We start from the raw sequence: 11,928 nt of genomic DNA, 5'->3' as shown, positions 1-11,928 counted from the left end.
TTATTAGCATTTATTTGCTAATACCTAATAAATGATTCATAGTGTGTAGTTATTTAAAAGTGTTACCAATCATTCATAGTCATTATAGAACAGAGGAATTCAAGTTTTTGTGCTGATTTGGGTACTCCCCTAAAATGACTGTTTAATCAATGTAAACAATCTAAAAGTATAAATATGGGAAAAAAGTGTATGAGCTGATATAATACCAATATTACATGAGTAATAATAGTATGTAGAGTATATAGAGTATAATTATATGGAGTGTTAATATATACAAAAAAATAAAAAATCTGTAATAGACTATGTGCCAAAATGTTTGAAATTTAAAATACTTTATTGTTTTTGAAAGCTGTCTCTTGTGCTGACAAAATACATTTATGTAATCAATAAACTGAAATGTTTATTTGATCTTCTTTTTAAAGATAAAGAGAATTTCTGGCCCAAATTATTTAATGGTGAATTGATACTCATTTTTAATCTGGGTATTGTCTTCACATATTCTTCAAAGGTTTCCTTCACAATTCCTCCCAGATTGCATCATGTCCTCCAGTATGAATGAGTTTGAATAGATGGGCTGCAAGTGGATTCTGCCACCCCGCTGCTGAAATGGGCCTTCTATGTACATGTTTGAGTTGGGAAGCAAATGGCAATTCAGTACACTGCAGAAAATAAGAATACAGAAGAAAAACATGATGTTATAGAAAAATGTGTTTTAATGATTGGACGTTATAGAATGTTGTCATACAGCATCTCTCTCTCTCTCTCTCTCTCTCTCTCTCTCTCTGTGCGTGTGTGTGTGTGTGTGTGTGTGTGTGTATATACTTAAGTGAGTCGTAGCTGGTGCACTGGTATGGAGAAAAAGTTGCATGAGAACACTCATCCTGCAGGAGCTGAACCCACTGATCTCTATCATCCGCACAATTTGCCTGTACATTCATACAAAACAAAAAAAGGAAAAAATAAGAATTTAATATATTTTAAACAAGCCATGTATGCTTTTCTCATAAATACCCCTGTCCTTTAATAAGTCTAAATATCAGACCCTGGGTTTATTTAATATATGGCAAGTAACATGCAAAACAGGACACAATCTCTGATCCAGTGAATGGAGTATCTTGGTGAACTTTTATTCAAGGTACTTTTTATTTTTTTTTATTTTTTTTTGTGTCTGGAGGGAATACCTAGTTTTTCTTATCAATAGTTTCTACATATGCCAAATTCTGGCTGGTGCGGGTGTTGGAAGTGAAGGGTATGGGCACTAGAAAGGTGTAGAAGTTTGACAATAAATCACACATTTCTCTCATGGCAGCGCGTTGTTGTCTTCACCCATTTTGGTTCCTTTGAACTACGTTGAATTAATCATTGTTTAGGCTAATTGACGATTTGTTCAGTTTTTTCTTTGGGTCTACTTAAATAATGGATTTTTATTTTGTGGGCATCAACAGATATTGATGGTTACACAGACCAGGTTCATACCATCATCATTTTGACATGGCATTTTCCAGGCCTTGAAAGGTTTGGGAAAAATAAATAAACCCAAAAAGTTTTGGAAAAGTCATGGAAATTTGTTTAACAGTATCTAAATAGAATATTTTTCAGTATCAAGCTGCGGTCACACTAGTGTTTGTGCATGCAAAATTCTGTTGTATGGCACTACGAAAAGGGGTGGGATTAAACAAGATGATTAGACATTTAAAAAAGCAATTATTGGTCCATATCCAACACAGTGGCTGCAGACACAATGCACTTTCAGACAGATGCAGTCTCTGCTGCATATCAGACAGTTATGTATGCATGCCGGCATGTTTATTCTCAGCAAAAATGCTAAAATTAAAAAAGTTAAATTTACTTAGTTCAGAGTGTAATTGGTCCCTCTCTAAATTGAGTAAAAGTTACTTAGCAGCAGAGTACAGCTGCGGTCACACTGGACTTTTCTCCCCATAGACTTTCATTCATATCCAGACCAAAATGCAAGTTTGTGCGCCAAGTTCCTGCAGTTCACTGTGTGGCAAAGTTCAAGCTTGGTAAACTCTGACCTGCAAAAAGTGCATCACTTGACTGTGTTTAACCAATCGAGGATCAAAACATGATCTCTCTGGACAGAAATTTTAATTATTGGCCAATCGCTCGCTTTTTTAAATGTCTAATTATCTGTTTAATCCCACCCCTTTTCGCAGCGGCCTACAACAGAATTTCGCAAGCTCAAACTCTAGTGTGACCACAGCATTAAAGTTAATGAGACAGTGAAAGAATTAAGCGATGACCGAGCACTCATGATGAACATCTGCTGTTAATAAGCATAAACAGAAGATAAACACAAAACTACAGCTGACTTCAAACAGCAGCAGCAGGTTCACTCATAACCTGTTTAACTAATCTCTGACTTGGATTAAAATCCATGTGATTTATTGAGAATTAACTTTCGGGTGTTTCATTTTTAACTTTCGAGTTCTGTTTTAATGTAATTTGATACTGCATGGCGAACGGAAAGAAAAACCTATGCATTTTGTGACTCGGTGGTCCTTTAAGGTAATAAAAAATTGCTGCTTACATGGTAGACTCTTAATAAGAGTATAATTTTAATCATATTAAAATCAGAGTATTATGTAAATGTACTCAGAAAGTGTTAGGTAAAGTCGCGAGCTGTCAAAGAAAGTGCAGTCCTCTGCATTTCAGCATGCGCCCTCCAATGTTTCATTTAGTTTGACATGTTTTCTCCATACAAAATGAAAGTGTTTGCTTCGCGTTGTGTCAGAATCCTTGTGAAATACAACCATACTTTAGAATGCAAATTTGATGAACGCGATCTTGCGTGTTGAATCTGAAGGGAGTCGCTCTGGCTGCCCTGTCCTCTTTGTGTGTGTGTCTGTGTCAGGCCCGTGCACAGACCCTTACAGGGACAGGTTCTCAACGCGATCGCAAAGTGAAGAGCAAGTGCCTCCTGAGAGGGCCACCTCAGCCAATGAGGGCAGAGGGGCAGTGGCCTTAGCCACTGGGCCACCCCCCTGTGCACGGCCCTGGACTATGTCTGTGCGTGCGTGTGTTTCTTAGCAACAAACCTGCCTAAACGTTGTTGTCCGTAACCCCTAAATCAAAAAGTTATGAATTGCTGTGAGACTGCGTTGCACTCTCAGGTTACATCATTAAAAAAAAAAGGTCCACATTGTCCACATGTGTCCAACAGACTGGACCCTCTTAGCAACTGGATGAATGTCATTTTATAATTAATGTTCTCAACTCAGAGCAATATAACTTTAGAATGAGTACAATTGTTTGTATTCAATACTTTATTATTATTATTATTATTATTATTATTATTTTCCATTTTCCATGTTTGCAATGCCTGTATTTTGGCATTTTTTTGCAGTCCACTTAGAATCCAACTTGGAAATCAATTTTTTCTTTAATGGCATTGATTGTTTTGATATCAAATGGCATTTACATGCCTGTGTTTTAATTTCTGTAATAAATATGGCTGTCAAGCCAGGATCTTGATGGTTTATTGTGGGTATGTTGTTTACATGAAGAAATCTGTGTTACAAGTTAAACATAAAAAACAAATAAACAATTATATTTTGAATTAAAAATTTTTTTGTCTTGCGTTTACATTAATTTTACATTTGAATAGCCAAAATTACAAGTTTCCGTCTTTTAAATGTGATTAATTTTCCAAAAAAAAGTTTAAAATTGCGATTAATTAAAAAAAAAAGTGTGATTAATTAGTTAATTTTTTAATCGATTGACAGCACTAATATATTTATAGGTAGTGCTGTCGCCTCAGAGCAAGAAGGTCGCTGGTTCGAGCCTTGGCTGGGTCAGTTGGGGTTTCTGTGTGGAGTTTGCATGTTCTCCCTGTGTTTGCATGGGTTTCCTCTGGGTGCTCCGGTTTCCCCCACAGTCCAAAGACATGCGGTACAGGAGAATTGGGTAGACTAAATTGTCTGTAGTGTATGAGTGTGAATGAGTGTGTGTGTGGATGTTTCCCAGGAATGGGTTGCGGCTGAAAGGGCATCCGCTGCGTAAAAACGTGCCGTATAAGTTGATTGGAGTTGCTTAACCATCCTCTGATTTTGAGATTCAATGTGTTATATTTCAGTTTATTTCATCTAAGGCTGTGTCTAAAGGTAGATGTAGTTGTGTTTCTCTTCTGTTTCTGCTTATTAAAAACAGTTGTTTGTCATCAGTGCTCAAATCATCGCTAAACTAGTCCCTTCACTGTTTCATTAACTTTAACTCTGCTGCTGAGTAAATTTTGCTCAATTTAGTGAAGGATCAGATACATTTTGATCCGAGTACATTTTACACTCTATTGCCATGATAATTGCTATCCTTTCTGCTTTGTATATTGATGTACCAACTGTTATCTTATTTGCCTTGCTATCTTCAAATTCTAGTATGTATATTACAGCTTCTGTCCTATCCGTATTTAAGTTTTTTGACCCATCTGTATGCACTTGGAGAAATGCATAATATTCTGTTCTTATGTTTTGTTTTACAAACTTTAACTTCATCACATATGTCCCTAAATTTGGTGGGTTTATTATCCAGTATGCTATTGAGGGAGTCACAACTACAGGTGCAAATTGTTTACATTCAATATTTGCCTCACACATAGTTTTTCTATATTCCATGCAAATCCTTTACTTGTTTTATTTCAAATTTCCCAGGGTGGTCAGTTTTTTGTCCTTGCAGATTGATCTAAGTGGCAAGTGCAAGTTTTTCCTTTCCTAAATACACTTGCATTTCTCCAGACTTGATCAGTATTACTGCTATTGGAGTCTTCTTAACTGCTCCTAGGATGACTCGAAGAGCTTTATTTTGAATAATATCTAATTTCTTGAATGAAGTAGCTGATGCAGATTCATACACTAGATTTCTGTAGTCTAGAACAGATCTCAGGAGGCCAGTATAAATTCCCTTTAAGGTTTGTTTGTCCCCTCCCCCTAATATTTACTATTGTTTATATAGTTTTGTGCTATATAAATAAAACTTGAACTTGAGTTGCATTAGAATTTGAACTTGAATTGGGGTTGAAGTTTATTTAACCATAATTGCAGATCACAAATCTTTGATCAAATCTTTGTAAATATTTCATACAGTAAAAACTGTATTTGTATTTTTTATGTATTTTTTGCAAAAATGCGATCCGATACGGATCATCTTATACCTTATGAAAAAAAAAAAACTGACAAAAAGGCACATATTTAAAAACTTATTTAAAATGTTTTATATTTGATGGTATTTTTTTTTTATAAAAAGCTCTGAAAACCGTTTGTATAATAAAAAGATTTTTCAAGTACCTTGTTTACATGTATCTGCATTATTCCAGGCGTTCTCTGTTATTTGTGTTTTGTATTTACTTATCTACATTTAAAAAATAGGGTCAATGTGGCATAACTCATAATGTGGTTAAATGCTCATTAGTTTCTCTTACTGGTAAGTATTAATACTTAAAGATGATTAATACTAGCTTTGCTTTTGCCAGATAAGATTTTGTTATCTTACATATCTGTCTAAGCCACTGGTCTCACCATGAACCTGCTCTGTTCTCCTCACAATACAGTTCAATCACACTTCTCTGACTGCTGTTCTGTCTGCTGGTCTGTCCACAGGCTTATAATTGTATGGCTGTGGTCTATCGTTTGTGTGAATATCTCAGAATATCTTATCTCGCCAACCAAATGCACACCGCGATCAATTGTCTTCATACTGTGTATATGTGCTATCTGCCTCTTACGACGTCACTCCCGGTCTGGCGATTTTGCAGATGTGGAAGTAAATTTCTGTGACTAAAAACGACTCCAGATTGCTTAATAATAAACTTTAACGTATATATAAAACAAAAAATCTAGTTCCTACGTTATTCTTACGCACATTGACTCACTGGGGTGTCTAACCTATAATATGCTCTTTAAGTAAAGTGAGATCAAAATAATAATATTAATATCAATACCAATATGATAACATCCAAACGATGTTAATATTTGAGACTAAAGAGTAGATAAAGCTAGTTAAAGACTAAAGAGTAATTAATCCGGCATCCTGGCTAAATTTGCCCACTGGCCTCTCACCATCATGGCCTCCCGCTCATTCCCATATAATAATTATATATAACATTATATATCCTTTTATATAATTATATATCCAATAATTATAATAATATATACAATAATTATATATCCCATATAACTCTGTCTCCTCTCCACCAATCAGCTGGTGTGTGGTGTGCGGTTTGGCGCAATATGTCACATCATCCAGCTAGATGCTGCTCACTGGTGGTGGATGAGGAGATTCCCCCCAATGAGTAAAGTGCTTTGAGTGTCTAGAAAAGCGCTATATAAATGTAAGGAGTTATTATTATTATTAAATAATCGTTTTGTATTTGGTGAAATGTGTGAAATCTCAATACAACTATACTTTAAAGCTCTTTGAAAAAAAGAGGATTTTAAATCATTACCTTACCTCTAGTACAACCACGTGGTCTCCATGCTGTGTGATGGTAATGCGGTAAGCATGTTCTGTATCAGGGCCAGGTCGAACATCACTCCCTCTGAGGTGAACTGTGTACTCAGGGATTTCTAAAGAAGCCTCATCACGATACATCTTTAGATTCCCGTCCTTCACCCAACACCATAAACTCTGCCACTGACAGTTCATCAACACTTTTAGAAAGGCCACTAAAGGACAATGAGACGAAGAGAGAGAGAGACAGAAGATTTTACACACATTTTTAGTGCAGACAATAATTTGTGTGCATGGTATATTTGCATGTATAGCTACAGTTGAAGTCAGAATTAGCCCCCCTGTTTATTTTTTCCCCAATTTCTTTTAACGGAGAGATTTTTTTTCAACATTTCTAAACATAATAGTTTTAGTAACTGATTTTTTTCATCTTTGCCATGACAGTACATAATATTTTACTAGATATTTTTCAAGACACTTCTATACAGCGTAAAGTGACATTTAAAGGCTTAACTAGGTTAATTAGGTTAACTAGGAAGGTTAGGGCAATTGTTATTGTAAAATAATAGTTTGCTCTGTAGACTATCGGAAAAAATGCTTAAAGAGGCTGAACATTTTGTCCTTACTATGGATTAAAAAAAAAATTAAAAACTGCTTTTATTCTAGTCGAAATAAAAAAAATAAGACTTTCTCTAGAAGAAAAAATATTATCAGACATACTGTGAAAATTTTCTCTGTTAAACATTTTAAAAAATAAAAAATAAATAAATAAATAAAAAGGGGGGATAATAATTCTGACTTCAACTGTATGCACATGCTCATGGTTACAGTGGCAGTGTATTTTGCCAATGTTTAAATACTTTTTACAATTTCAGCAGAAATGCTGACAACCATTGCTTTAGTGTATTAGTGTTCGGCTACTATCTTTTTTAAAAAATAATAATAAAAATATCATAGCAACAAATTTCACTGTGTTTTATATTTGTATGGTTGTCCATTTACTAATCCAGGTAACATCAATAGAAAAACATGCCCCGGGCTACTTTTTTGCAAAACATAAAAGATTTTACTCTGGTTATATTTTGCTGCAGGTTTCTAAAGAGGGTGTTGTCTGTATATGTTATGTAGAATGTATTTTGTTATACACATAATTTACATGCCTTTCTTGTACAATTCCATGAGAATACAAGGCTTGTCTCTTATACATATGTTTCATATACACGCACATATATGTACATTTCACTTTGCGATCACCTGACCTAAACTTCATTAATTTTCTTTTTGGCTTAGTCCCTTTATTCATCAGGGGTCGCTACAGTGGAATGAATCACCAATTTAACACAGTTTTACACAGTGGCTGCCCTTCCAGCTGCAATCCAGTACTGGGAAACACCCATACTCTCATGCATTTACATTCATTCACTTCGGCCAATTTAGTTTATTCAATTCACATGTACCGCATGTCTTTGTACTGTGGGGGAAACCAGAGCACCCGGAGGAAACCCATGCAAACAAGGGGAGAACATACAAACTCCACAAAGAAATGCCAACTGGCCCAGCCGAGGCTCAAACCAACGACCTTCTTCCTGTGAGGTGGTCGTGCTATCCACTGTGCCACTCTGACCTAACCCCAATCAATATTGTTTTAAAAAGCAAACAAGAGAAATTTGCATTATGGTCACATTGTTTTACCATGACTTTACACTGATTTTACTTGTTTTGTGGAACCATGCTTCACTGGAATTGAACCTAAACGCTGCTATTTAAAAAGTATTTTCTATTGCTAGAATAGTACATGGCTCTCACTTTTTGATTCACAAATAGTGTCTTAAATCAAATACTTTTTACCTGTATACCAGGGAAACATGCAACTTAAGATGCAGCCAATCTTTGTTGATTTCAACCTTTTGTCCTTCAAGCACTGTCTTGTCTTACCTCTGTCTTTGTCTTTATCTTCTACACAGCCAGCTGCAGATAGAAGATTGGACATTTTCTCTTCATCCGAGTCTGTATTGAGGATAGTACTTAACTACAAAATAAAGGAGATTGTCAGAATTGGAATAAGCAAGAACAGAATGTTCTCCATCATGGCTAAATAACTGCTTTGTTTACAAATTGTCATAAATAGGAACACAATACTTTGCCAGTCACTTCAGTTCATGACCAGCAGAACCTTCATGAAAGAGACTGGAATTTGAGGAAAATTTATCCAGATTATTAACCACAAAAACTAGTACAGTAACATATCAGAGAAATATATATTGTTAATTTCTTGTTGCACCAAATATATTGATAGTATAATGAGTATAAGAGAGCAGAAACTGTAATGGTCTCATGGTAAGTATGTGTTATTTACACTGCAAGATTCCAGTCTCTCATTCTTCAGGATTGATGAGGAGGTTTGGGATCCAGGCTCATAATAAGAGGAGCCACTAACATCTTCTATAACCTTCAAATAAGAAAGAAGGGAAAATACCAGAGGACAAATTATTTAAAGGATGAAATAAAAAGTATGCTATGTTATTTCTAGATTATATTGTAAACTACTCATCTGCGCATGTGTTTTGACCTAAAACATTAAATGGTCCTTCCAATGGAAAACGCATACTTATGGAAAGGCTGATGCATACAGGACCTCTTTAATGACTTAGTGTTTTTTAAACCCACTTTCCACCTAATGTTTATCTCCCTCCACTTTTAAATTAAATATCAACATCAAACCTAAACAACTTATATACAGTATATATAAATCTGTTACTTTCAAACATATATTACAATATGGAAAAAAAGACCTGTAGCTACTTATGTTAAATTTCAAAGCAGGTCTAAAATTAAACTTGGTCAGACCTTCCTCCACTCTTTGGCCTGTATACTGCTCTGGAAGCCCAAGATGACTGTTTCAGCACCAGCCACCACTTTCAGTTTGTGCTGAATCTTCTTACTCTGTTTGAATTTGTAGACCACGTTGCAACCCATGAGGTTTAGGTCCAGCAGAGGGTGCAGATCTTTAGCACATTTAAAACACTGCCAGGGAAGATGCAAGTATGTATTTCAATGATTGCAATAACACAAACAGTTCTCAGCAAAAACAGATAAATGCACTTAAATGCGTTATATTTACAATAAATTTAAATAGTATTGAAGTTTACATTTCTTTTTAATCTAATATCTAGAATGAGTCACTTAAGATTTCAGTACATCTCTATAAGTTATTTATTAATTATTTATTTCTTTGAATAAAGTCAAAATGTATTGCTCAATGTATTGACCTGTGTTAATACTAGTGGTAAGCATTTATCGACGTTAACATGCTGCGTTAACACAAGACTCTTATTGGCGATAAAAATAACGACGTTAATTTATTCTCAAAGTTGAGTTGTGGGTTGGACCAGAAAAGGCTAATAATGTATGGGACTTTGTCAGAGCTTGACAGGAACTTTACAGAGCACAGTTCATGGACCAGTTTTTTGTTCATTTCACAAGTGTAAGTAAGTTTGATTAAAATGGTTGCCTCCATAGTTTTCTACTGCGACACCGCGCATAGGAGATAAATGACGTCAGTACGTAAAAACAGGTTATGATTATTACTAAACAGAATCGAATTGTCCCCATCTGCATCGTGGTGCACTGAAGAAACAAGGAGGGCGAAGGCTCACTCTCTTGAGGGCTCTGTTATGTGTATGCATAAATTTTCTGTGCAGATTACCTAACAACTGATGATTGAACTGATCTGGATGGAGGATGTTTCTTACTGCAGCGCTTCCGGGTATTCATTTTAAATTTTACATAGTAATTAGCGTATTGTATATGTTTTTTACAGGTAGGTGTAGACCTACAGTATATTGGAGCAGAAAATATTTAATTCTACCTCAGCATTTGCATGTGGTATTTTCTCTGTGACACCTGCTGCACATTCAGAGTAACTCAAGGTAATAAGTACATGACATATACACTGAAAGTTGTCTTGCTAATGATAAACACACATGTTGTGATCTAAAGTGGTTCAATTAAGTTATCATTTAATGTAGTTTACTTACAGCTGGGCAAGTTTGTTTTAAATAGATCACAACATTTGCATGGGAAGTATTTACCTTTCCGTCGCCATTTTTTGCATATCCCACATTTAAGAAATGGGATTCTTCCTCTCTCTAAAGGCTCTTTCTGAAATGGTCTTTCTGAACATTTTATTTGCTATGGTTTGGGGGCTGTTGTTGGGTTTTGTTTTCAGATCATGTAGTGTGTGATCACTATATGTAAACGATCCACTGGTTTTAACATTTGCATTGTTAACACCACAACAACTTAAAAACAAAAATCTAACAAAACTATGAATAAAACTAAAAAACTAAAAATAATGTAATCAACAAAGCGATTTAACAAAGGTCAAAGTCATGCAATGTGTACTAGGCGTTAGTCATGATTACTCATGATTAACTAAATCTGCATCATATCTCTGATCCAACCCATTTAGTTTATTTTACTGGTGTCTTTTCAACAGCAAAACTTAATACTAATAAATTATTTTATTACTATAATGTATATCAAAATGATGACATGGTGAGTTAGTGACAAAATTGGAGTTGCAGCTTAACACCAGTATCACCATCAAAACTGACTATCACACTAAGCCTAGAAAGGACTGTCAATATTTTAAGCAACCAAAAAGATTTAAGAGACAAAAAGATGTCTTAGAAAATCACTATGCAATAAAAAGTTTGGAAACAATACGATTTGGTAAAGTCTTTACATGTCTTTTCTGCTCACCATCTAATAATTTAAAAAAAAAAAATCAAATCCAATCAGCCTGAGAGTATCACACATATTGTCATGGAGATAAAGGCACAGCTTAGCATTTGCATTACTTCGAGACCCTACCCTGATGATAAAGACATACGTTTAATGTCTTACAAATAGGCTGCTGGAATATTTCTAAGAATGTCAATGTAATTAAAACACACACAATGTAATGTGTGTGTGTCTGTGCACATGTTTGTGTGTGTGTATTATATCAGTTTGTCAGCAATGTTACATTTTTAATTAAACTGCATTCAAACGGTTATAAAACATGAACTTGTGAAGATAGAATGAAATGACTTGATTTTGTTTAAAAGCAGATGCTTGTTTCAATAATATGATATACATTATGGTCACATATTCCAGTAACACTTTATAATAACTGCACACTTAAATCATTTATTAAGCATTAGCAAATTGTGAATTCATTATCCGTTAAGCATTAACTCAACATTAATAAACATTAATAAGCAGTTTATAACTGCTTATTATTCAGGCATATATTAATGGTTACTATGTATGTCAATAAATGCTTTATTAACTCAACTTCACCTAGTTTTGTGACCTAATCTAAAGTGAGGGCTATTCATGCTTTATAAATCCTTTATAAATGACAAATAAAGGCTCAGTGAAATTCTAAACAGGAAAAATGACATTATTCATTCATATTCA

The 11,928-nt window shown here is 34.7% G+C and overlaps 1 protein-coding gene across 6 annotated transcripts in view; it reads right to left on the bottom strand.

Annotated features, from left to right (window-relative positions):
• Window positions 1-315: 315 nt before the first annotated feature.
• si:dkey-220o5.5 overlaps window positions 316-11,928 on the bottom strand; it is a 68,829-nt gene continuing 57,216 nt past the window's right edge. For all 6 annotated transcript variants that reach the window (XM_087265310.1, XM_087265313.1, XM_087265308.1 and 3 more), the window contains 6 exons: window positions 9,310-9,486; window positions 8,819-8,911; window positions 8,398-8,491; window positions 6,463-6,677; window positions 823-926; window positions 316-659 (listed from right to left, as the gene is read on the bottom strand). In XM_087265310.1, coding sequence (XP_087121436.1) covers window positions 503-659; window positions 823-926; window positions 6,463-6,677; window positions 8,398-8,491; window positions 8,819-8,911; window positions 9,310-9,486 — 840 coding nt within the window. In that variant the 3' untranslated portion in view covers window positions 316-502. The remainder of the gene's footprint in view (window positions 660-822; window positions 927-6,462; window positions 6,678-8,397; window positions 8,492-8,818; window positions 8,912-9,309; window positions 9,487-11,928) is intronic.

The sequence above is a fragment of the Danio rerio genome, chromosome 8 (genome assembly GCF_052040795.2).
Source record: "Danio rerio strain M-AB ecotype USA chromosome 8, GRCz13ab, whole genome shotgun sequence".
Lineage (NCBI taxonomy): Eukaryota > Metazoa > Chordata > Actinopteri > Cypriniformes > Danionidae > Danio > Danio rerio.
The sequence above is the reverse complement of the archived record's forward strand: the minus strand, read 5'-3'. Positions and strand labels throughout refer to the sequence as shown.